The 26,794-nt window shown below is 31.7% G+C and overlaps 1 protein-coding gene and 1 long non-coding RNA gene across 4 annotated transcripts; one reads left to right on the top strand and one right to left on the bottom strand.

The window, feature by feature from the left end:
- The first annotated feature begins 11,235 nt into the window (after positions 1–11,235).
- LOC120119317 lies at positions 11,236–13,747 on the top strand. Its single transcript, XR_005515820.1, has 4 exons — positions 11,236–11,352; positions 12,042–12,154; positions 12,778–12,871; positions 13,579–13,747. It is a non-coding gene; the product is annotated as an uncharacterized LOC120119317 (long non-coding RNA).
- Positions 13,748–21,397: 7,650 nt separating this feature from the next.
- On the bottom strand, positions 21,398–26,144 carry LOC120119397 (endoplasmic reticulum oxidoreductin-1-like). 3 transcript variants are annotated; one of them, XM_039139201.1, is made up of 10 exons: positions 25,922–26,139; positions 25,309–25,440; positions 24,491–24,746; positions 24,130–24,240; positions 23,596–23,714; positions 23,368–23,472; positions 22,985–23,187; positions 22,534–22,657; positions 21,664–21,846; positions 21,398–21,586 (listed from the first exon to the last, which is right to left on the bottom strand). In XM_039139201.1, exons 1-9 carry the CDS (start codon positions 26,087–26,089, stop codon positions 21,664–21,666), a joined length of 1,401 nt encoding a protein of 466 aa, XP_038995132.1. In that variant the 5' UTR covers positions 26,090–26,139; the 3' UTR covers positions 21,398–21,586. The 3 variants fall into 3 exon arrangements, with proteins under 3 accessions (XP_038995132.1, XP_038995133.1, XP_038995136.1); XM_039139205.1 differs by lacking the exon at positions 21,398–21,586 and adding an exon at positions 21,922–21,927 and having other exon boundaries at positions 21,674–21,866; positions 25,922–26,144; XM_039139202.1 differs by lacking the exons at positions 21,398–21,586; positions 23,368–23,472 and having other exon boundaries at positions 21,654–21,846.
- Between the last annotated feature and the right edge of the window lie 650 nt (positions 26,145–26,794).

Below are 26,794 nucleotides of genomic sequence, written 5' to 3' on the forward strand. Positions count from 1 at the left end.
AAAGATAAAAATATGTTATAAAAAATAGAAGAAAAAAATACAATAAGAACAAAGAAAACATGTAACAATAATTTTATTATATATTTTTAAAAATATAAAGCAACTGAAATATGTAAAAAAAAATGAAAAAGAAAAGTAGAGTTATAATAAAGTATTGGTAAAAGAAATTTAAAAGATAGAAGAAAGTTAAAAAAAAGTCCTCGGAGAGGAGAGGAGCGGCAGCTGCCTTAGATATGGCCAATCATTGGTCACATGTAGCGTATTTAGCAGGGCAGATGATGAAAAGAACGAAAAATTCTGAAAGAAAGTTAAACATTTAGGATAAAGTACATAAATGGTCCCTTGATTATAGAGATATTTTTTTGAGTCCTTCGACTATTAAAAATTACAAAATGATCCTCCAACTATAAGGGTTGCTTTGTTAGTCCCTAGACTATTTTTTAAAAGGAGAGGGGCCTCATTAAAAACCCCATATCTGAGTTGAGTAGAAAGTCAACACGAATAGAAGAAGGAGAAAAAGAATAAAAATTATAAATGGTCACTTGATTATTCATATGTTCCAAACTTGTTCTTTATCGTTGAAAAATTGACAATCATTTGAGGCGGACGCTAACTTGTTGATTGGGAAATGATAAATCCGATCCCAAAACTATTTGAATTGTGTAGTCGTCTGAGATTATGGGCTCAGATTTTATCATATCTCAATTAGCATGTTAACGTTCAACTTAGACGATCGTCAATTTTTTAACAGAAAAATATAAGTTTGAAATATATGAATAGTCAAGTGACCAATTTATAACTTTTAATTATCGGAGGACTCAACAAATTTAAAGTAGTGCCCTATAGTTAAAAAATTATTTTGTGACTTTGAACAATCAAAAGACTCTACAAAACAGTACCCTATAGTCTGAGGACCATTTGTGTACTTTACCCAACATTATATTTATGAAGATGTAGTGATTTCAGTCTTCAATCACGCGTAAATGGGAGGAAATAAAGGTGGTTTCAAGGGGTCAGGGGGAGCCACAAAGACGCTTTGTATTTCCTAAGAAGACACAAATAAACATAAATAGAAAAAGTGCAATCTTCCAAAACCTGAATTTAATTCAGAAAGCAAGTCCTCCATTTTTCATAGGTGGCTCAAAGGATACTGATTTCATCTATCATGTTGACACTTTAATTTTTTATAGTTAAAAAATATAATTATCAAAAGAGTTATCCCAAAACCTAAGGGCATGTAACCATTAAGACTTCTATATAAAGGGGAGTATAGAATTCCCTAGTCATACTACAAAGTTCACAGGCAAAGATTCCTTTTGAAAAAAAAAATAGCATGGCTGCTTTTTTCTCAGTCACCACTCTCCAAGAAACACTTTGTCCTCCCAAGGCTGCGACTCCAGCGCTCACTCCCTTCTCTGCCGTCGTGCCGCCTCGTTTTATTGCTTTCCCGAGGCTCAACAATACCCTCCTAACATTGGAAACCATTCATGAAGAAGAAAATGAAGAAGAAATTAGCATTGATATGTCCCAGATTTTCATCATTATCACCATCATCATCCTTATTATCCCCTTGTTTCTTCCAAGTGAAGAAGCCCTTGTCATCTTGTAGTCACAATTGCAAGTGTTCTTACTGATATTCATAGCTTGATGAATGATATATGGTTTAGATTTTTGTAATATTACCTTGTAAGGGGTTAGGCCACTTCGGTTTTTCAACAAGCTTGTGGGAAAGCAAGTTCAATAAATATTGTACTGTAATTGATCTCTTCTCTTTATCTTTAAAACCTTTCTTATCTTTCATCAATAACATTCAATCTTTTTCGATGACATGCTAATGAAAAATAAATAACTCTTAATCAAGAGAAATTTTTTATGTTTCATCAACCTAAAGGGAACCATTCGAGACATGTATTAATTTTACTGTAATTATGAAGAATCACTCAGCAGCTTCTTGTCTGTATAGAATCGAAACATTCTGATATAATCTAAATAATCTAAAGATCATTTATCATATCACGTCATCAAGAATAATAAATTAAATATGGAAACGTATTCGAATCCAACGTTATGTTAAAATCTTTGAGCCATTTTGTTTTGATCTTTTAAGAAGATATGTTTTCTCTTGTTACAAAACTCTCTAATGTAAATGGAGAGAAATGTAAGTTAAATTATTTCTTAGGGACCGTTATCTCTGACTAATCTTTAAATCAATTGTGAAGTATTTATAATTTTGACCCTCATCAAATTATAAATACAACTTATGTTATCTACATTTTATTTTCATGACAAATAATATGACATGTGTAACATAATTTAATCCAACAATTTCTTACTTGAACAACATATATTTACTCATAAATGTACAACTTTATGATCTCAAGATATTATTATGTAACAATCTCTATTATCAACAATACCCATATAGATTCAATAGAATCTTTGTCATATCAATCATAACTAAACTCGTCAATAATCACATATACAAATATAATGAAATGAAATAAATTAATCTTCATGTGAGCATGAAAATTTCATGCAATATGAGCTAAACATGTATATTTTCAATTGATCACCTTTAAACATTAGTGAGATCAAACTTTACCAAAATCAGAGTGTAGATAAACAAAAAGAAACTTTATTTCTATAAAAAATTGATCTTATAATATCCTTAAACTAAAGTAACCAAAACTTTATCTATAACATATGAACATTTTAAAATTAAAAACTCTCATTAAAATTGAATGTCTTTACACGTAATGTGCTCATTAAAGACCTAAATTGATATAGTATTGAACACCCAATCATGAAATTTGTACCAATATATTTATAGACATCTTACCACTCTAAATTTTCTTTAACAACTAGAATCTTAAAATTTATATGCTTCGACATATTCATGTTATTTATGAAGTAAAATATTTTAAATTTAATGTAAAAAATAACTTAAATGAAAAATGTTCATTCATAAAGATCAAAGCCTATATATATGATGATCTTTTAACTTATCATAAATTTGATATGTAAGCATTGCATGTGAGGACTTAGTTTATGTTTAAATTGCATTGCATGTTGCTTATTAATTGCTTGTGGAAGGAATTTTTGTGAATCGTGGCAGGTTAAGCTAGGAAGGGAACAAATGATAAGGATTTTGGCATGGCAGTTTGGTCACAAATTTGCCAGAGGATTGCCAATCAGACAGGGAAATGGACTTGACTTTGTCAAAGTATTTAAATTATTTTGAATTATCTGGGGATAATTATCAAATAAAACCAGAATTTAAACAAATAAATATTATATGATAATTATCCAATCTTTTAAATTAAAAAAGATGAGGAAAAGGATAAGAGAGAGGAGATGGACACGTGATCAAGTTGGGACCTGAGAGCGGACAAGACTGAAGGAGAACAATTTTGACAGAAGATCTCCATTGGCCGAGATCAACATTGAACCCAATTAGGAATCCAGAATCCAGATTTATTTTATCTTTACCAGAATCAAGTTGACATTTTTGTGTACATAGATCATAATGAGAAAATAATAATCCATTTTATCTAATTTATTTTTTCTAGTTGTTTATTTTTTTCACCTAATGATGAGAAAATTAACTCATTAAAGTGATAGTTAACAAATTAAGTTATAAATAAATTCATCGACGATGGTTAGAGATATTTAACTATCGACGATGATACAAATCTTACATTAGATTTTTCAAGCTAAGTTGAGTAGGCAGTGAATGTAATCACTGATATGATATTGAAATTATTGTTAAGAATCTCTTATCAATAACTAAGATAATTAAATAGAATCGTGTCGATAATGTGTTACAAATTATGAAATTAAAAAAAACAAGAAAAATAAGAGAGATTATAGCTTTCTATAACTTATATCCTATTAGCTTTACAATGTCGATGTTTATAAGACTAGAATCATATATACAAAAGGGTGTTATAAAAAATAAAAGACCAATGATATAAAGAGATGAAATGTGAAAAGTGGGAGGACATCGTAATATTTAATAGTAGTATTTTTAACAAATTAGGTTTTTTTTTAATATATTTTTATCCTTGTTTTTATAAACATTTTATATTATTATAAACGAAGTGAATTTTAGTTGTTGTTGTTCTCTCGGTTCTCAAGGTTTGTCTTGATTAATTCGTATCGATTCATGTCACACATCTGGTTTTGGTGGGTGAGTCTTTAAATAGAGATTTTTTTTTGATACACAAAGACTCGAACCTGAAACTTATTCAAGCGATATTAAATTACTTATCACTTGAACCAACCTATATAACAAAGTGAAATTTTAAATGTACGATTTCACACTATTTTTAAAATGAAATAAAAATTAAAAATGTTTTCATTAACTAATAAATAACTCCTCTACCTTTTTTCTATAAAAAATTATCAAATAACTCTTATAATGAATTATCAAATGTATTTTACAAAAATAATCCCCTAACTATAGGAGGTCCTTTATTGAGTCTTCTAACTATTAATATTTCAAAATGATTCTTCAATTATAAGATACTGATTTTTTATTCTCTCAACTATTCAAAGTTATAAAATGATCACTTATTATTCATATGTTTCAAATTCGTCTTTTTTCGTTAGAAAATTAAAGGTCGTCTAAATTAAATATTATTCATATAATTAAGTGACAATTGTATAACTTTTTAATAATTAAAATATTTAAAAAAAAACAATGTCCTACAAATAATGGACTATCTATATACTTTATCCTTTAAGAAAACACGGAAAATATTAATTTTAAAATAACTTATCTTTTTCCTAACGAATCATAAAACAAAAGGAGGTGGCGAGATCCTTTAAAGAGGTAGCCACAAGTGGCTCTTTTAATTCTCTGTAGTTAGAAACGCGGTGATTACCACTTGCAGTCAAATATATGAAATCATAAACAGGGGGCTAAATTTAAACTTAGGCAAAAGGGTCAAAATTCAACCGTTTTAATTGTACTTAAATATTTCCCTGAAAACCTATCTTTGTCTTTTTTTGACATCTTCAAACTTTCTGTCAACCCTTCGATTGCAACCAACTTTCCTCCAAATTTTCCCCTATTTAACTTCATTTCTTCTTCAACAAATACCCAAAGTTTCTTCTTCTCTCAAATCTCCCAAAACTCTCCTTTTTTTTTATAATCCACCATTGAACACTCTGTTGTGCAAGCTAGAAAGAACCCAGAAGATTTCGATTGATTTGTTGTTGGGGGAAAGATGAAATACTCTCAAAGCAGCTATGAGAAGGCACCAGCTCTTGTTGTTTCTCACAAGAAGACTTCGACTTGTCCAAGATTAGAGACCATTCTGGAAGAAACTTCTCATTTGACGTTTGAGGTTCAACACAGGACTCTGTTTTTTCTTCTCATTCCTCTTTCTCTTTCTATTTCTGTTGTCTCCTATTTCTTGTTGTGTAGAGACGTTGCTTGAATTTAATAAAAAAAAAACCCCTTTTTATATTTTGGTTGCTAATACGATGTGTACGAGTCTAACAATTTCAAATTATGATCAAATGACGGATACACGATATCAAAAATACGGATAAGAAATCATTTTGGGGTTAAAAAATGTTGACACGATTCGAGAGGGAAGGGTTGGAGTGCCCTACCAACACCTTATTCCTCCGATTTGTTTTCCTTGGTTTTAATAAGAGAGTGATACGTGACATTATCTTATTACAAAAAATAAATTAAAATTAAAAATATTTTGAATCATTTAGTGTCTCATCTTGATTTTGGGGTTAGATTTATTATTATTATTATATATATAATTTTTTAAAAAGGATTGAAATAGAAATTTTTAAGAAAATTTAAAATTTTCGTGAAATTAGGGAAGTGTTCATGAATAAACTAAATACGGGTCAAATCTTGGAGTTATATTGGTGATATCTAACGAGATCAATGACCATATTTATAATTTACCCATTCATCTGATTAAGGTAAAAAAATAATGAAATAAGGATGAAAGAGATTGAACCATGACCTTTAAAGTGCGAGAGGCCATGCCTTAGTGATTAGGCTAGGCTACTGTTGTTGGAGGTTATTTTATTAAAAATAGATTTAAAACATATTAATATCAAAAAAAAATTTATTCCAAAAATCTCTCCCAGTCAAACTCGAGCCAAATTCCTAAAAGTAAAATCCTCAAATCTTAAAACTCGTTCATCGTCGCCTTCATCATCGATTCATCACTGTTTGACCGTCGTGTCAATCACCACCTTCACAATTATGCTCGATGTTATATCCTGACCAAAACCCCCTTGGACCTTCACCGTGAAATGCCTCCATTCGTCGTGAATCGAAGTTCGAAGCTTCGTCGAAGAGAAAGTTGGTCGCCAATGATTTTTGTGATTTTCGACCAGTTTTGGAGTCTAGTCAACACATCGCCACCATCATTATAATCCTTGCTTAGTTTCGATCAAAACTCGATTGGGTCTATTACCTCGCGCGAGGGGTTTGTTTTCTAGTCGAGGACTTTCTAGAATCGACTGGATTGGTCTACACCGATATGAACCGGTTGAACCAGTCGAGCCGAGCTAACTGTATAGTTGAACTGATCACTCGAGTCGAACCAAGCCAATGCCTGAGTCGAGCCAACGCTTGAGCCGAGCCGTGAATCGAGTCGAGCTGCGAACCGAGTCACTGTTAACCAGACCTTTAACTTTGACCAGAGTTGACTTTGACCAAGGTTGGCTTTGACAAAAAAGTTAAAATTTTATGAAAGCTCATATTTCATGTTTTTCGACGTCATAAGTTCGAATCTGAAGTCTGTTTCGCCAAATTTGAACATGATAAGTTGTTTTTATATTTATCTATCGAGTCGATCCGATTTTCACATTTAAGTTTCGTTTCTAATGCAAATCGTTTTCACGTGTATCCAAGATATTATGGGACATTGAAATCAAGTTCGAGAGTGACCGAATGGAGTTTAATTAGCCAACCGAGGTAGCATGAAAATTGAGATAATACTCTACTACCTTTTGTATGCTTTACGGAACTCATTGATAATTGGTAAATGCATGAATGCAAATACTTAATTCTTGGTTAAGAAGTTATGAAATTACTTTTGCAATGTAAAAAGAAAAGGATTATCCTTGAAACTGGAAATAACCCTGAAAGTTATTCCTACCCGATAAAACTAATGTTTCACTTGTTAAAGGCTTGTTTAGCCTAGAAAACCCTAGTAACTAAATATGACCTTCGAGTTGACAAATGAATTAGAATTCTGATTCTTGAATAAACACCTAAGGACTAATTTACTAGAAGAAACGCGTATGGCAAAATTGGAAAAAAATGATTAAAATACTCTTGAAATGAAAATGAGACATTGACCTCCCCTGATAATGGAAATGACATAAATACCTTCATGACCTAGAAATAAGTGAATGCTATTGTATAATTTTGGAAATATCGATAAACATAAATGTTGTACTGCACCTAAAAGTTGAAGACGACCCAAATACGTCGATCACTCTGGATATTATTGCAATCCAAAAAAATATAAATACCATCAAAGTCCTAGTTCAGTTCCTCAAGATCCGTTCAACTACGACTCTAAAAGGGTGATCAATTCAACTAGTGCAGCCATCTCTATGAGGTGAATATTTGGGAAGTATATTGGTCCGAACGATTGACAAGTATCGCAGTGTTGAGATATGTTTAGTTTTTGATTAATTCGAGCTAAACCTTAATATTACAAATTTACCGTATCACCCTTATTGGGTTAAATTACTAAGAATTCTCTAGGAAAGAAAATGTCTAAAATGCCTTTGATAGCATGAATGGTGGAATCACGCCTGTTAAGTCTGAATCATTAATTAATAGCTATGATGTAAAGGTTCCTAAATGTCTTCCAAATGCATCTTAATTTTAAAAGGTCATAAAACCCTAATTTCTAAATGTTTTATTAGATCTGTTAATAATCGAATCTCTTTTAATAGGGATCACATATATGAAATCTGATCAATTTATCGAAGTTCAATGTTTTCCCTTCCTAATAACTATCAAGTCTCCTTGAATAATAATTGGATATTCTAGTGTGTTCTTTGTATGATATATGACTATTTTATATGCTCTGAAGCAAGGTTGTTTTATCTGTTCTAATTTATGAAAATTTATCTGATGGAAATTTTGATACCTGAGTTACTAATTTTCAAAATTTGTTTACCTAATACATGTTTTCTACTTTCCAGTTTTTACTGCAAAATATAATGTGCCCAAATTATGGATCCTACTATTGTTTATTATCTGAACTACTTTATTGGGGTATTGTTTGGGTAAGTTTTTGGGGTATGGAGGTTCAAGTGTCTGATCAAGCTACTACATCCTTACGGGCCTAAGGTGACCATTGGGTAGGCTTTTTGGCCCCAAGGTACTCCCCTAGGTTGGCTTCTATACTTATTGTGGTATAGGGTAAGTCCTTATGGATGCAGTTCTAGGAGACTGTATATTGGTGTATGGGTGAAGGGTAATTATGTGATTTAAATAAACATTATTGTCACTTTTACGATGTTATATTGGATCATGATTATGATATTATGGTTCACTGCTCAAATTGATTTTTCTAGGGTACTGCTTGGGTAGGATACTGGAGTACGGAGGTTCATATCTGATCAAGCTGATAAATCCTGACGGACCTAAGGCAACCCTTTGGTAGGCTTACAAGCCCCAAGGTACTCCCTTAGGTTGGCTCCTACGCTTAATGTGCCTAGGGTAAGTCCTTATGGATGTAGTTTTGGGGAACTGCATATGGAGTGTTTGGGTGGAAGGTATCACTGTGTTTTTAAAAATTTGTTTTACTGAATAAACTATTATTTCTAGTTTTGCTGGAACACACTAGACTTCCCAACTTTATTTCCTGAATCTGTCTCTCTGAATGTTTCCTCTGAAATGTAAGCTTATTGACTGTTACATAAAGAATTAACTAGTGAGACCTCAACTCATCGCTATGACATGTATATGCTTGGATAACTAAGGAAAACTTCATGTTGCACCATATATTTACTGGTCCTTTAGCATCACCTGATATTTTTGTATTACTGAGCTTCCCAAAGCTCACTCTGTTACTTATCATTTCAGGTTAAAAGATTCAATCTTGTTCAGTTATCTACATCAAAGATGGGAGTTCCTTCGACATCACTTGCAGAGTATGATGCATGTAATTAGGGGGCATGTTTGTCACTCTTGTTTTTTTATATTAGTGTCTGAAACTTGTTTGATATTGTATACAATTGAAATATGTTTTGAGTTTCTAAATGATTTAAGAACTTACAATTTATTTATAAAATGTTTTACAATATTTTAAATGGTTTGTCAAAAACTATTTTATTTTTGTCTTATTTTACCATGGGTCACTCCGGCGGCCTTAATGTGACACCTCAGATCGGATCGAGTTACCCGTATCGATATGGGGGTGTTATATTTAGTGATATATGTTACTATTTAATTGGATATTAAATTTATTTAATTGAATTAAGATAATGATTAAATTGATAAAATATATAAATACTGATGGCCAAATGAAGAGTTTACTAATTATTTTTAACAATTACATCATCTTTTCCGTTAAATATTAACGATAAATGGTTTGACCGAAACATTTAAATAATTTAGTGATCTAATTGATAAAATCAAAACATTAATTGTCAAAGTGAAAAAGGACAATAATTATTGATCATACGTAGTTTGCTCTCTATCATTTGCTTCTAAAACATTAGAGTATGTTAATAGGTATCAATTTAGTGTAGACAAAGCTTAAATGATCATACGAGTAGTTTGCTCTCTATCATTTGCTTCTAAAACATTAGAGTATGTTAATAGGTATCAATTTAGTGTAGACAAAGCTTAAATGATCATACGAGTAGTTTGCTCTCTATCATTTGCTTCTAAAACATTAGAGTATGTTAATAGGTATCAATTTAGTGTAGACAAAGCTTAAATGATCATACGAGTAGTTTGCTCTCTATCATTTGCTTCTAAAACATTTGAGTATGTTAATAGGTATCAATTTAGTGTAGGCAAAGCTTCGTCAATTTTAAATCGTTGGAGTGAGCCTCATAGATCATTGTTATAAGATAATTCATTAGAAACATGTTTGAGAAAAATGACATAGTGGATCTACTGAAAAACATGTTGGAGTGAGGCTCATAGATGATTGATAATAGGCCACCTTGGTCCTTGGATGGCATGCTAGTTCGTACGGGACTTTGGAGCTCTGGCCATTCCTTGGTTCTCTTCCAATACGCCTACAATTCCATAATTCCTATATGGCTTGAACTGGATGGTCTTATTTGCCGCTAGTCTTCATCAATTGCATCATCTTTGGTACCAAAGAATTTATAATTCCCCCATCAGCTCTGTAGGTGCTTCCCTCGTCACATTTTTCTTTACCATCATCAGTTTGCTCATTTCCATGATGGCCACTACTCACTTCCCCTGCCATTGTTAATAAATGAGCTCCTTCCATGTTCTTTTTACTTGTCAAACATATAAAGTTGGCCATTTGTCATGGTGTCCAAATGGCTGTGAAAATAGAGCTACCGATTGCTATTGACTTATTGTGAAGAGTGATTCATTGAATGTGGTCCGACAGTTAAAGAACCCCTATTACGATCGATATGTTCTTCGGTTCTTCCTTGAAGCACACCACTTTCTAGATTTCATCCTCATATTTCCACTCGATTTGTACATCGTGAGGTTAATATTGCGGCTCATCCGCTCTCCAGTTATGTATCTATGACGTATGTTTCATTATATTTTGAATCTATAGTTCCTAAATATATTTTTTGTTGTTATATCCGACACTATTTACGGTTGATAAAGATCATTTACTTTTAAAAGAAATTCTAAACTCAAAATCCTAATTATGAATCCTAAACTTTAAAACCTAAAATTATTGGATCTAAACCCTAAAATTTAAAATTGTGAATTCTATCATTGTAGAATATTTTTACACCTTTAATTTATGTAAAAGAATAAAATTTAGATAATTTTCTTTGTATAAAGATTAAAGAATTATGCTCTAAATTATCATTTATGTAAGCAAATATATTTTAAATTTTTTTTAACTATACTTGGTCACATTTATTTCCCCGGCTTAAACTTGGGACCAAACGAACAAGAGCAGAGCGTGGTAAAAATATGGACATTGTAAACAGGCCTAAACAAAGACCCAGTTAAAAGCAAAAATCATAGCAATAATTCAATAATCGGGTTGACGTTAAACTTGTTTCTTCAAAGAAACAGAGACAATCAAGCCATGAGCCAAGAACAGGAACTTCCTTCTCCTTCTCCTGCTTCTCAACCAGACCAACCTTATCCTACGTTCGATCCTAGTCGAAGTAACTCTTCCTACTCTCCTATGCTTTATGGGTTTTCTTTCTTTTCTTTTTCTGGGTTTTGCTTCCTATTGTTTTGCGTTCTTGTTTTTCTCTATGTTTTCTGAATTTGGGTCTTCGTTGCTGTGTGCATTTGGACTAAAAAGATGTTTTTTAATGGGTTTGGTTTGGTTTTTAATTTTGAGGGAAGATATGGTTAGGTTTCTGCGTGGAAATTTTAGAATTTTTAGTTCAAACTGCTAAGAAATCAAATGTGAAGTATGCTTATAGTACTTGAATAGCTGTGATTATTTGTTTAAATTATCTATTGGTAATGCTGTCTAGATTGACTTAATTCTGTTGTTTTAACCTACATATTAATCTGTTTCTACCAATATATGAGAGGCAATCATTTTAACCACTCAGCCTCTTTAAGACTTGTAATTGATCAATTCTTTTATGCAAATTATAAACATTTCAATTACTTCAATTTTCATATGGTTGTGGCTATTATAGTGTTGATAAGAAGAGGGGTTGTGGTTTTAACCTTACATTTAGTTAACCAGAGGTGTTAGTTTTAATGGGTTTAGGTTATTTGGCCAGGGAGGATTTAGGACTTTGTGAGTATCCTTTATATAGGCTTTTGATGAATTTCTTCTACAAAATCTCTTAATATATATACACACACACACACACACACACGTTTTATGCAGTGATCGGCATCATCAAGAGAAAGGCCTTAATAAAAGAGTTAGCAGCTGTCTACCATGCAGAATGCCTTGCATACTGTCAAGAACTTCTGGATCTTCAGAAGAAGTGGGATGAGGTATTACCATTTATGTCCTTCTCACGAGTAGCACTTGCATCTCATCAGTTTCAATATGGAGCAAACTCTTGGTAATTTTATAATTATGATTGTTGGTGACCTTACTACAATTACTTAATCTTAGTTGCAGTTTGTATCTCCTAGGTGAATAAATAGTATAGTTTCATCTTCCTCGACTTTATAATATGAGGAATAAGTTATACAAAACCTCACTTTGTGCTTCTTTACGTCTTGCTATATGTTGTATGTGGTGATAGCAAAATGTTGGATACGTGCTTAAACAAAGTTGGACTATTCAGATGTGCTAGTTGGTGTTTGCCCTTTCAAACTTAGCAAGGAAATTTTATCTTGGACATTTTTGCTTTGTTGTTAAGTCGGAAAGGAATGGTAAATGTCATGTTTTAATTCAATTTATAATGTTGTTGTGCAGATATTGGTTTCATAGAGATCCATGGGTAATCCACATGTAATTGGAAATGGTAGGAGGATGTGGTCCACTTAGAAATAATTGAACATAATCCCACCCGAATCTTAGTATCATAGGATCCAAGGACTTTCATGGCTATACATTTTTGGTAATAACAGTATTCCCTTATCGGTAATCATTTTCTCGCTGTTTTCAGCCATTTATCCATGTTAAAAGTCCTGGTGATATGAGGAAAGAGAAAATGAGGCCTGCAAAACGACTAAAGAAATCTCGCTAAGCATATGATAATGGTAAGATTCGAGCCCAATCTTATGCATGATGTTATATCCATCTTTTTGCTATGTTACCCTATTTTAGGGTAAGTTATGTTGTCATACCCTCTCTTAGGGGTGAGCGTTCTAGTCGAGTCTAGTCAAAAAATTTTGAGTTATTCGAGTTGACGAGTCCTATTTTACAATTCAGAGTTGACTTGAAATTTTTTCGAGTCGAGTCAAATTTTCGAGTTTGTGTTTAAATTTAATTATCAATATTTATAATATTATGATATTATTTTATTTCAATTTAAATGGTTTTTTATGATCATATACAATACATATATATATATATATATATAACAATCCATTAATGTGCGATTTTTTATATAAAAAAATACAATATATGTATATTTCCATATATTATATACATATATCATATAAAATTGAGGGACTCGAATCAAACTTGAAAATTCATCCACTAATTACTAAAAATTTCGAGTTATTCGAGTTGTATTTTACAACCCGATTTGAACTTGAAATTTTTTTGAGTCGAGTTTATGAAATTACAATTTGAAGTCATTTCGAGTTGAGTTTTTTCTAATTGAATCAAGTCGAAAAAATCAGTTTTTCGAGTCGTGTATAATTTTGCTCACCCCTACCCTCTTTCATTTCTACTGAAATGGTCAAATAGATTTTCGAACAATTTCTTGTTTCAATTTTTAAAAGTATCTTCATTTTTGCAGATGATGTGATGACATGGGGTTTCATTACTTTGCTGCACCCCAAATACGAAACAACTCTATAGATGCCAAAACAACAACAATCGATCAAGATTTCTTGTTTCCACAATGTTCTGTATTGTATGTAACATAAGTACGTCTTAATTTATTATTCGAGACAATTACATTTATGGTGTTAACACCTTGTATCATATAGCCAACCTAACTAGAATTTTTAGCCATTGATTTGCTCGATCTGACTACCTTGTAATTAAGGCCCAAGTTTATTGATTTGTGTTTGTTTACACTTTCTACTGCATATGCTTGTATGGTTGTGGTATAGACTTCGGTAGATTTGGATTGCTTTGTTCCATGTATGACTACAGGATATTCGAGCAACATTCATTTAACATTTTAGATCCCCCTCCCCTCTTCTCCGCACATAATTCAAGTTCCGATGATTATTTGTATGAACATTTTGGATTGGTCTTGGTTGATATCCAGGCCCTGCCTTTCATGCTGTTGTTTTCCCAACATTTCTACCTTTTTTCTGCTGCAATTTCTCCCGTAAATTTACGAGCTTGAATCGTAAATTGTTATCGATCATTTTGACATCAACATGCCAAAATCTCCCATCACAGGTTTCAGGTATGGACTCATCCACATCTTCCTTTCTAGCAAGCTTCATATTTGCTTAAGTCGCAAGCGATAGATGTTCATTGCTTACATTCTATATTTACTGGAAAAACAAAATTGAATCAATTAATAAATTATCATTATCTATAATCAAAATCATAAAAATAGAGAGGTTCCTTTGTTTTAAACCTTAATCTCCTAAAAAATAGAATTTCTTTACACGAATATTGCGGTCATCTGTATATAAGTGATATAATAAACAACCAAATCCAATCCAATTAATTTAAGGATAAATTACATAAACGATCACATAACTAAGGGATGGGTTGTGAAATGATCATCATTTTCCAATTTGCGTCAGTACGACTACTAAACAATTTAAATGAGTTCAAAATTATCAGTATCCTTTAGAAACCAAACGACGAATCCATAGATTTTTGTGCAAATTTTTTATTCCACGTTGGTTAAATAAACCTCTACATCAATGAAAAAAAATCAATTGCAAAAAATTGGACATTTAAAGAACCCTAAAACCCATTTTCAATATTTTCCCATTCTTTCGTATCATTTTGTGGAGAGGAAGAAAATCTATAAGGGTTACAGACAACAATGGATGTATATATGACTCGTACATGCTTTTGTGGAGTTCGTTCTATGCTAACAAGTTGGATTGATGAAAATTCATGTAGGAGATTTAGGGTTATGGAAAATATGGAAAAGGGATAAGGGGTTGTAATTTTTTTTGCTAGTATGATCCACCAGTGAACCCTAGATCAAAAGTTGTTATTGTTGGTCTTCTTAAAAGGGTTGCTGCTATAGAGAAAGAAAGGAAGAATGAAAGGGTTCTTGTTATTTTTCTTTTTGGTACTGTGCTTTTGGTGGGTTTCATCTTAAGAACAATCTTCTCTTAATATGCTGGAAATTTGTTTCTTCAAATTGAATGTTTGTTATGACCGGAGATACTCATTTTTTGTCCGAATCGATTTTTTTTAATTATTGTTATATTATATGTTATATATATTAAATAATTAATAATATTTTTATTTTATTTCATTTTACAGACCTAATTACAAATTACAAGACCCAACTCATAACCCAAATAACCGACCCAAATACAACTAAACAAATCAGTCCTAGTAATTAAAAAAGAAATAGATTACAAACGGGCCAGGACCAAGCTAATGGCCCAAAGACAGACTGTCAGGCCCAAACAACAAGCTCAATTTGAATAGCCCAACAAATTAGGGTTTCATCTCATCATACTAGTTAGGGGTGTGTAAATCCGGATACCTGAATTTTCGAGTACCCGATTTCCGGGTACTCGGAACTTCTAGGTCGGTGATTTTTCGATCCGTCTCCCAACCCGGATGTTACGGGTATCCGGATATTACGGATATCCAGATTTTACAGGTACCCGATTTTTTTATTTTTCATTTTCAAATTATTAATTTTAAAAAATATACTCAAATTTAAATGTTTGAAACTTCGAATTACATACTCTAATATCCAAACATAAAATTTAAAAGTTTGAAATACAAAATTTTAATAATCCATAATATAAATAATTCATTTTATTATATATATATATATATATATAATAAAAAAATAAAAACTAATCGGGTACTCGAAAAAACTAGATTTTATAACCCGGGCCCGACCCAAGAAATGTTGGGCCAGGTACCCGACCCGATCAGGTAATTTTTTTTAGAAAATTACCCTAATTTTTTAGATCCGAGTCGACAGGTCAACGAGTCGGGTCTATTGGATCGGGTAGTTTTGCACACCCCTAATACTAGTCGCCAAGTGCTTTTGTGGTTGGATCTGCCTTTGATCTAACGACCAAATGGAAGAGATCAAGTTAGGGTTTTGTCCAAACTCACCCACTGCCACTATTACTCACTGTCGCACCGCAACTACAACTGCCGATACCTGTTCCCGTCACCGCCTTCACTTCAACCTGCCATCAATACATCAGTCATACTACTTGGAGGCTAAGAAAAATATTAAAAAAAATCTAAATAATTTTTTTTACTAGCATAAAGGCAAAATGAAATCAAATCCAAGGCTTTCAACTCAAAATAGGGTCATCATGCCCTATTTTATGGAGATTATCAAAGCAACCTATCAAATACAGAGAAAACACTATAAAAGGGGAGAAAAGAACATTTTTTGGGGTCCAAAAAAATGGAAAAGAAAAGAAAAAAACATTTGAAATAATAAAAAGGAAGATAGACAATAAAACTTCCCTCGCCACGGTGGTGCTTCCCTCTTCGGAGTCGGATATTCGAAAAAAATCAAAGGTAAAATCTTTAGATCTAAGGCTATCAGCTCACTTTTAAAAAAAACGAATTTTAGATTTAAGAACAATGAGTTGAGATACATCGGGTGGTATATAGTTTTTCATTTTTTGGCGTCGGTAGACGGTGGTTGAAACGGCGGAAGGTCACCGATTTTTTATAACGTTTGGATTTGAGAGGAGAGTTTTGAGAGAAAAAATTCTCTCTTTGATTTTTGGCTAGAGGGAATTAGGGTTTCCCAATAGCCTATTATAGGGTATGTATAATACCCTCAAAATGACGTCGTTTTAAGCTTCCATGGCCTGCGTGTTTTGATGTTTCAGGGTAAATCTCGCGTTTAATCCTCCCTAAGTTTCAATGAATGCATTTTGGTCCTATTCTTTGGTTATTTTCCTATTCTTTCGAGCCTATAACTTTGCAATTAGTTCAATTTTGTCCCATTATTATGCATATTCAGTCCTATTATAGGGTATATATATTTGTTTGCACTTGAGCCTTGTTATTGGTTGATTAATTCATTTTAACCCATATTAATATAATATCGAATGCTTGCATATTATTATAATATATTACATGCATTTACGTATTATAGTTTTAAATATTAATGTATGTAATCTTAATTTTGATGCATCTAAATTTCAATATTTATATCCATATATATTTATATACTTACTTATTTTCTCATATGTTATTTCTATCCATTATCATTATTTTATACGTACATTTTATAAATATGTATATTATTGTATTCTTTATAAAATAAGTACATGCATGTTTGCTTACTGTGGTAACATATTTATATCTATTATATTTATTTTTTATTTATTTATTTTAAGATAAGTATATATATTATTAAATAAATTTATTTCACTACGCTGGTTGTATATAAATATGTGCACCTGTAAATAATCAAAGATATTTTATTTATTTATTTATTTTATTCGATTCAAATCAAAGCAATATTTTTTGTTTTGTTGTTCGATTAAGCTATGAAGGACTTCAAATACTTGGGGTGTCATTTCGAGAGTTATTCGAATAAAAATAATTTTCAATATTATTTATTATTTAATAGATATATCTTATTCCACTTTACCTAAATGTGTCAATTTAGACATTTCCGTTTTTTTTTATAATTAATAAAATCATTTTGATAAATTGATATTCATTGTGTTTTTATTTATTTTAGTATCGTTATTTTAATTTATTTACTCATTTTTCTTATCATGTTAATATTTTCATACATCTTTTTTTATGTTATTTTATTATTGTGGCATTCATAAACTATGCATTTATTTTCGTTGTTTTCAAATATTCAAAGTCAATGTCGTTTTGCGTCTTGGGTTAACGAAATCACGTCTAATATAATTGGATTTCAATTTCTGTTAATTCTCGTAGTAAGAGGATGTCCTTAAATAAAACCAAGTGAATTAAATAACATTCATCATTTAAAAAAAAAGAAATACATTCATTTTTAAATTTTCATCGAAATAAAGAGAATCGTAATTTAAATTTTGAATTCAAATTTGTAAAATTCTACTACTTAGACAATATATAATCGAAATTTATTGATTTTGGGCGTTGTGGGGGTGTTAATCCTATCCCACGCGTAATCGACTCATGAATCCTAAAAATTAATTTCTGGTGACACGCAGACCAATTTTTGTCTTTAAAATGATTTTCCTTAAAATTGTTTTAAAAACCATTTTTAAGTATTCGACCTACTTAATCCAAAAGTTAATGACGACTCCAAATAAATTTCAAATTAAACCAAAATCCAAATTTTCCAAAATAAAGTCATAGTTATTTTTAAATATAATTTATTTATTAAAAAATAGTTATGACAATAACTATTAATGGGATTGGGTATCTAGGTTTTTTATAATCTTAAGGGTGATGTTTTTGAACTTATGTTACTATTTTTTATAATGTACTAGAATCTCAAATATCTAAGGAAAATATCTTTTCATATTAAGTTGTGAATTAAACAAGAAATTAGCTGACCTTTATTCCCATATGTAACGGGATAAGGGGGAGGTAGGATAGTAGGCTTCCCCCAACGCCAAATTGAGAGCAGCTTACGTAGGAGACCTCCGAATTGTGAATTAAACAAGAGAATGAATTATTTGCGGATGGTGAAGTAATAATGTCATTAAACAAAAATATGAATTAAGAAAGTTAAAGAACACAATAAAGTAAACAAATACAATATTAGGGTGGAGGTTTTGTTGTTGTTGGAGTTCTTAGAGTGATTCTATCTCCACTTGTTGGGTTGTTCCGCTTGAGTTATTGTTGGGTTGGACATCCATCTAACAATATAGCCCTATGAAGATTGAGTTGTTAGAGTTGTTGATTTGTTGGGATAATTCCAGTTCTTCTAATCCGTACCAATAAAATACATGTCAAGACATTCAACCAAGCAACCAACAGTATAAGCTATTCAATCAAGTAGCCAACTAAACTACATAATAAAACTTACTGGCAGTTCTTGTAGCAGATGTGGATGTTTGTACAGGTTTTCTGGTATTGCTATCAACCTTTTATGTCCACTTCCTCAACATTTTTTACAAGAAAGTTTGACACCCTTCTTTGACATCCTACCAAGTATAGGTACACTAGTTCATCATCCTCATCTTCTGAGTCAGACTCGAGTTCATGTTCTATTCTAGCCTCATATTGTACATCTTGTTCACAGTAAAGATGAACATAATGGTCCCGAGGTAAAGCACTAATCATCTCTATGATATCATCATCAGTTTTTAATTCTTTGACCTCTAGTGGAACTTTTGAAAATTACCATAATACCTTAAGAGAACAACTAATATCTACATTTTCAATCATAGCACTGTTTTCAAACAACGACATTGTATCAATATCTAAGTTATTAAAATAATCCACTAATTTTTCAATAAAAAGTTTCCTATGTTTTCTAACAATAAAACCATCATGGTGTATCAAAATATTAAACTTCTCTGAATTCATCCCTGTTAATAGAAACAAATTAAAATACATTTATTAATTATCCAAAAAGTATCTTATAGCATAATTAAAACTTTAAAAAAAACAACACATCATTGTTATCAATAGAGACAATATACAATTGTTAAAAATAAATAAATGGGTCAATAACAGTATACAAACTGTTGGTGTTATTGTTGAACAAAATCCAAAATCTGACCCCATCAATACATATATCAACAAAAAGGAGAGAAAAAAAAGATTCCATCAATACTTTTCAATTTCATGTATCAACAATAAAAGCACGTGCAAACCAATCAAACGACCATTATTTTATTGTTGAACAATAGCAAAGGACCACAAGCATCGAATTGAATATCAACAACTAAGGATCACAAGCATTGAATACCAACAACCCATAGACACCACAAGCGTTGAATATCAAAATAAATGTTTACTTTCTTATTTTTTTTTCAGAACAAATCAAAGTTATACCTTTTTTTTTACTTTTTCAGAACAACACAAAGTTGGAGAATTTTATTTTATTTTTTAAGAACAAAACAAACTTTTGTTTTCTACACAAATGGTTAACAAATAGATCTCATTACAATCGTTTATTAACTTAAAATTGAAATATTAACCCTAAATTAAGTTGTTAACACTAAAATCGTTTAGTAACTTTTAACTCAAATTGGAATGTTAATAGTAAAATTGTTTGTTGACTCAATCTTAAATATTAACCCTAATCTCACATTATTAACCCTAAAATAATGTATTCTCTGTTTTTTCTCAAATATTAACTATAAACCCCGAAATAAATAAATCATAGAAGAGAAAGAAGATTATTTGCTATCTTTCGGACCATGTTTTCTTTTTCGCAATGAAATCCAAATCTACTCATTTTCAAACACTCTCTAGAGATTTTTCACCCTTTTCGCGATGAAAGGTTGATTTTTTTAAGTGGAGTTTAATGGTAAAAGTAATTTTTAAATTTTTATCCTTTTTCGTGATAAAATAATTTTAAATGTATAGATGGAACTGCCGTTAGTTAATAACAAGCCACGTCAGATTCATCATTTAGTTTCTAACGGCTAGTGATCATTTTGAACTTATTTAAATAGTTCAGTGGTCATATTGATGTAAATTTAAAAATGATGGTCATTTTACAACCCAGCCCTTAGTTATATGGTAATTTATGTAGTTTACCCTAAATTTAACAGTGATTAGCTCGAGTTGGCTCTAATTTAAAATGGACCTATTAATTACTTACTATTTAATTGTTTGAGATTATGTATAAGTATTATATTGAAGGGAAAAAAAAGCTAATCGAGTCGGATTCAATTTAACAATACCAATTTAAGTGTTATTTATAAGTTGTTTGATATATAACGTATAGAATCAGGATATTGAACTAAATTTTACTTTAATTCTATATTATTAATTATTCAGTTATTTTCTATTTTAAAAAATATAAAGTTATTTTAAATTTAATAAGATCAAAATTTTCAAATAAATATTCAAGTTAAGTTTGCGTCAAATAAAATTATATCTAAATCAAATGGGTCCAATTTTATAAAAATCATATCAAATTAGATTCGAGATAAACATCAATCCGTCACTATCCTATTATTGGATAAAAAATAATACTTATAATTTGACAAATCAATTTAAAATGTTTTAAAGAAATTAACTTAAAGTATTTGAAACCTATCAAGTGATCTTAATGTTAAAAAGAAAGTGTTTTTTTCTAAAATTCTTGAGTTAAAGTAGTTATCGGTAAGACTACGTGGATTGCCAATGGTTAAAAAAATGACCTTAGAGTAAATTACCACATGGTTTGCGGTCTAATGAAGCAATTAACCCCAAGTGTACCGAGTGCCTTCTAGCATAAAATGAAAAAGCAAGCGAAGCTAATCAGAATAAATGAAGTGAAAAACCCTGTAATGTAACCAGGGTAATTTTAATTTCTCTATTTTTTTTCCTAGTCTTGCTTTACATTAGATTTCAAAATCTGCAATTATGACAAAATTGTTTGATTGTACACTTGCCAACTTATCTCTCTCCAAAACCTTAATCTTACAGCTTTCCGAAAAGAAATGTGTGGTTCCTTGGAGCTCAGTTTCTCATGTTTTTATCATCATCACCTGCAAATATCACAGATGTGTAAGGCAAAAGCAAGAGACTGAACAAAACATTCAAAGAAACTCACTAATGTCTTTACCTATGTCTTAACAATTGATGCCAATATCCTTTGCACTAGGCTATTCAACCTAGAGGGAGAATGTATCTTTCCTTTGACGAGTCTTTCAGCTGCTGGTCCCATTTCATGAACGAATTTTACAGACTCCGATAGTCGATTGAGTAGATTCATTAGTGAAATTACTTCATTCCTTTGCATCTGCAACTGAGGGTCAATCGAGTGAACTCGAGTGTGGATGAAAAGCTCTATTCCGGTGAGAAAATAAAACATAAAATGTACCTTAGACTAACATATACTTTCAACTAGGGCTAAGAGAAAGCTAGATATCCCACAATACGAAATAAAAGCAAAAGCTTTCTTCATCATGTACTTAAAAACTGATCTTTGTAGGGATCAACACCATATTTCACGTTCAAATAATGCTCGTTCACTCGGACCATTTTCTTGGATGTCAAAATAAATAAATTTTGCAAAAGATGGAAACCATATCAACCGCGATGGTGAACCCAGAAATTGCAATCATTCATGTGACAAATTTAAGATGGAAACTCATGGCTAAAATGTGTGGACTCGCAATGTAACAAAAAATTTACCAGCATTTATAGTTAATAGATGATCTTCAACAAGGGAATTTTGCATAATTGCAAATTAGAAACAGCCTACATCAACTGCAATAGAAAATGCAGTTACTTTTGATGTTTTTCTCTTCCCATGTTATGCATGAAAACATATTTAGGCCAGAATTCTAGGTGTTTCAATATCTTCAAAGGCGTTTTTGATATTTGGAAAGATTCTTGACCATATTGTGGCAAAGTTCGAATGTGCTTAATCATATACTAGAATGAAATTAGAAATGAAAATTGAAAGCTACAAATCAGGAAGGGTACTTACAGTCTGAACCAAGTTCTCCTCACCATTTACAGAGAACAGAATCTTCAATGCAGTTCCAAGACCAGAAACCTGAAGCTTTCCCCAAAGTCGACATTTTTCACACCCTACACAGTCCATCACCGCACTGCACACCAATGGAAATTATTACATCATTGCCTAAATCAATGGCACAGATATCAGATGTCAACAATAAAAGAGTCGGATGAAACAGTTTGTTAAAGTTTCTCAAGCAGGTGAGGGATACTTGGAGCATTTGAAATACAATTTCAGATTTCATTCCTTCTTGAGAATATTAAGCTTTTAACAAATTCAGATGTGCTTAATGTACCAACACAAATATGTTTCAAGTAAATATGGTTGCTCATTTTATATGTTCATTGACCAATAGCATTGAGTAGAAATGAGAATTGCAGCCTTTTACATGCATTACCAAACAGGAAATTAGAGGAACCTGATATTTTTGAATTGTGATTGTATTTTCTGTTTCAGTTCTGGTCCTCTTTGTCCTTTCCACAATTTAGCTTCATCAAATGGAAGTGGGCATGCAGCTTGCAGTTTTGGATTATAAAGTAGCTGCTTCATTAGGGATTGCGTCTTAAGGTCATCGGTTGGATTACCTGTATCATATTCAGCTTGTTCCAAGTACTCAGTTGCCTGAAATGCATAAAAGCAGGCTCTAGTAAAATAAATGACTCCAGGATAAACAAATACATGCTTGGAAAATAAATAGAGATTTATCAAGTACATGCTCAACGCAAATTTTTGTTTTTGCCTAGCTTTATGCTAGGCTCCTCAAGTACTCAAGTAAATTACTTATGCACTCATACTACTCACCTTTGTCACAGCTCGGATAACAAAGAGAAATGCAAAGTACAAGTTTTCAACACGATTTGGATATTGTAAAACCCTTTCATACAGTATTTCGAGATTGTGGCCCCACTGAAATAAGGAAGATAAAATGAACAATGTTAGATCTCAGTGACATTATTGTGAAACAATGAAATTAAGTTCATAAATGAGCAAAAGACCAGTACTGAGTGACACAAAAGTAAGAATTTATACCAAACTTGTGGCTTCATCAAGTAGATAATCCGAAGCTATATGGACCGAAATAGATGAGTGAAGACCAGAAATCAACTTGTACAGTATTTTTTCTTCTTGGCATAACTCTTCAGCCGGATCTGTATATCAGAGTACAAATAAATAAAATAATATTTTTTTTAAAAGGTGGCTCATTAAACTGTTCCTTCCCATCTTCCATTAATGGCAATTGTTATTAACTGCAGTCAATAGAACAAAATACACACCTACCATGGAAGGTGGCTCATTAGACTGTTCCTTCCTATCTTCCATTAGGACAATTGTTATCAAGATTGAAGTGCAAAAAAAAATGCCTACCATGGTAACTAATAAGTTCTCCCGCAGAAAAGAGTCAATTTAAGTTATGTTGATTGAAGATTCGTCACCGGGCATTCAAAAATTTAGTTATTATTACTAAATCAAATTGTTAAGCGGTAATAGACCAATGACTCTACTTGTTCACAAAATGCTTAGGCATCTTTCATTCACATACACAATTAAAGGATCAGAACTCACATTTGGGACAGTTTTCTGAGTAGACAGCATCCCATATCCTTCTAGCTGGTGAACCACTGTAACCAGTATAGCGCTCTGGGTTTAGTTGAAGATTCACATAAGTCATCTCAGCTGCAAAAAACAATAACTTATGGGATCAATTGCTTGGAGTTTTAATGTTGAAAACACCACAATTCTCACTGCAAAATCTTATAATAATTAGCACTGCCAAGAGAGAAGCACTGAAGCTTAACATAGAGCAAAGCATCAATTTAGTTATGGTTTTCAATAACAAAATCTGTGAGCTAGAGAGCATCCAATCTATAAAAATGAGCCCATAAAACTGAAATTTGAAAGATATCAATAACAACTTCTGACTCACAGTTATCAGTCTCATCATCATAAGTCCAGGGGTTATCTGTTTCTGTCCACCCTCTAAAAACTTTACTATCTAGTGTGCGGTCAACAGCAGACTGTGGGTTTCCTTCTTGGCACTTAAGGTCATCCGATGGAAGGGTACGATGATTAGGCTTGAATGCATCAGGGAATTCACTTTCTGGACATTCACAAACACTGCAATCCCGCAAAAGGCACATGCCATCATCAGGCCAAAATGGGCAATCACACCACAATCTAACCTGCCCAAGGAAATGGAAAAAATAGTTTTTAAGAATTAAGTGAGGGGCCTGACTCGGAGCACAGATTTGAAATCTGGCATACATACTAACATTTTCATACCAAGACAAATAAAAAATGAAAGGGCTTCAAGTAAGAACAATATATTCTTATGCCATTAGTTCGTCCCACATATGAATCATGATAATTACATTTCTCAACAACTTAAACTAGCGTGTGTGTTTTTTTTTTCATTCTATAAACATTTTTGACTTCCAAACTTGGGAAAATCTTAGAATCACTTCCTTTTCACTCTACAAACACTTCAGCCATATATATACATAGACATAAAAATTGAAGCTCTAACAGCATAGACATAATATTCTAATTACCGAACAGATGGCCATTTGCCATACTGCTTATCTGGTAGGTTCCCAAAATTATTGGTAATAGATAACCATTTATACTTGAAATATTTCTAGTTCCTGCATCAACTTTGTGAAAATTCTCTCCAAAAAAATAAAATGAAATAAAGCATCCACATAATATTTCTATCATACAATGGGCTTCAGGCAATAAGCAAACCTTGAAGTACCGAAAAAATGGGGTTTTGATCAGTTCCTGAAGTAAGGGATGTAATACTTCACCATTAAGATGATCCACAGTCTCATAATTACAACAACAATCCTCTACAATCCCACTATGCCGGTGTCTGTCCTGCAAAAATGCAAGTAAAGAATCACTGTCACACAAACAATCATCATTCAACTTAAACAAAGGAGCTCAACAAAAGTGCAACAGACAACACAATCCATTCAAGAAACTATAAGAGCATAAATAACCAGGCAATAAAAGACGCAAATTCTAGTAAAAACAACAAAGAAATTCATTGGCTCAATCAAGCACAGGAAATTTATGATGAAAAAAAATTCCCCTTTCTATTTCATTTTAAGCTCGGACCAGTTTCTTAGTATCCACACAAAAATGAGACAGCATGCATCTCTTTTCAGCAAGTTGATCTAAACAACATCAAGAAATTTACAGACCAAATGATAAGTAAGATCGCAGAAGAACACAGAAATGCGTGGTTAAATATGGCGCCAATTGAATAAAAACCCAAAAACAAATCATGATTCCGATCATGTCTCCTTTTTCTCCAAACAAAACAGGAAGATTAATACAAGAGAGAAAGTGATACCTGAGAACATTCACAAGTCTTGCTAGCGTCTCCATATTTGAGAGGGATCTTTGGTGGGGTCCTTGAAGCCAAAGCAATAGCAAGAACGATTGTAACGAAAGCTCCAAACACCCATCTCCACCTCATTTTCTCCCCCTTCGTGCTCTTCTTTACTGCTGATTCCCCCATTTACAACCTTTTCGACAGATTAGAAAGAGACCAATACCAAAACCTTGTTTAATGTCCCGGAAATGAAATTAGAAAAAGAAGAGAAAATTTGGAACAAATGTTATTATCTAAAGAGCAGATTCTGGGTTAAGAAAGGTAGAAAATATTGGATTTAATGGGAACAAATAGCAAATAGACTGATTCAGGAAATTGTGTGCGTTATGCCTCTTTGATGGTTTCAATTCTGTCTTATTTGCAGTTTGAAACTACGGGCAATTAAGTCAGAAAACCAAAGGTACCGGGAATATTTGGTATTCAAGGATGCATATATTATTCGACGAAACCTTCGTTTTCAAGGTATAACTTTTGGATTTGACCAGCAAAATGTGAAATCATCAACTTTTTTTTTTCCTATATTGAGATATTTATCACTTAAATCAATTTCGTTGCTTTAATATTAAATAATTTCATATTAAGTAAAATGAAATATTTTAGGTGAAAATATTTTTGATGAGTTATATGATCAGTCACTTTTATTTAAATTTTGTATATTTTTCATCACTAAATTTAATAAACATAATATTTAATTATTTTTATTTTTATTTAATTAAAATATGATCATTGAGAGTTAATTATCATTAGACTTTTAACGGATGGTTGATGTGGTAGTGTGAGTATATAAAATTATAAACTACACAAAATAATCACTAATATTTAATTAAATTT

This window comes from Hibiscus syriacus, unplaced genomic scaffold (assembly GCF_006381635.1).
Source record: "Hibiscus syriacus cultivar Baekdansim isolate YM2019G1 unplaced genomic scaffold, ASM638163v2 tig00110332_pilon, whole genome shotgun sequence".
NCBI classification, from domain to species: domain Eukaryota; kingdom Viridiplantae; phylum Streptophyta; class Magnoliopsida; order Malvales; family Malvaceae; genus Hibiscus; species Hibiscus syriacus.

Coding starts and splice junctions, on each gene's coding strand:
- LOC120119397 (XM_039139201.1), bottom strand. CDS start 26,089: ATGGGGGAATCAGCAGTAAAGAAGAGCACGAAGGGGGAGAAAATGAGG. Junction 24,747..25,308: donor CATTTTTTCGGTACTTCAAG/GTTTGCTTATTG, acceptor TTCCTTGGGCAG/GTTAGATTGTGGTGTGATTG. Junction 24,241..24,490: donor TGATGATGAGACTGATAACT/GTGAGTCAGAAG, acceptor TGTTTTTTGCAG/CTGAGATGACTTATGTGAAT.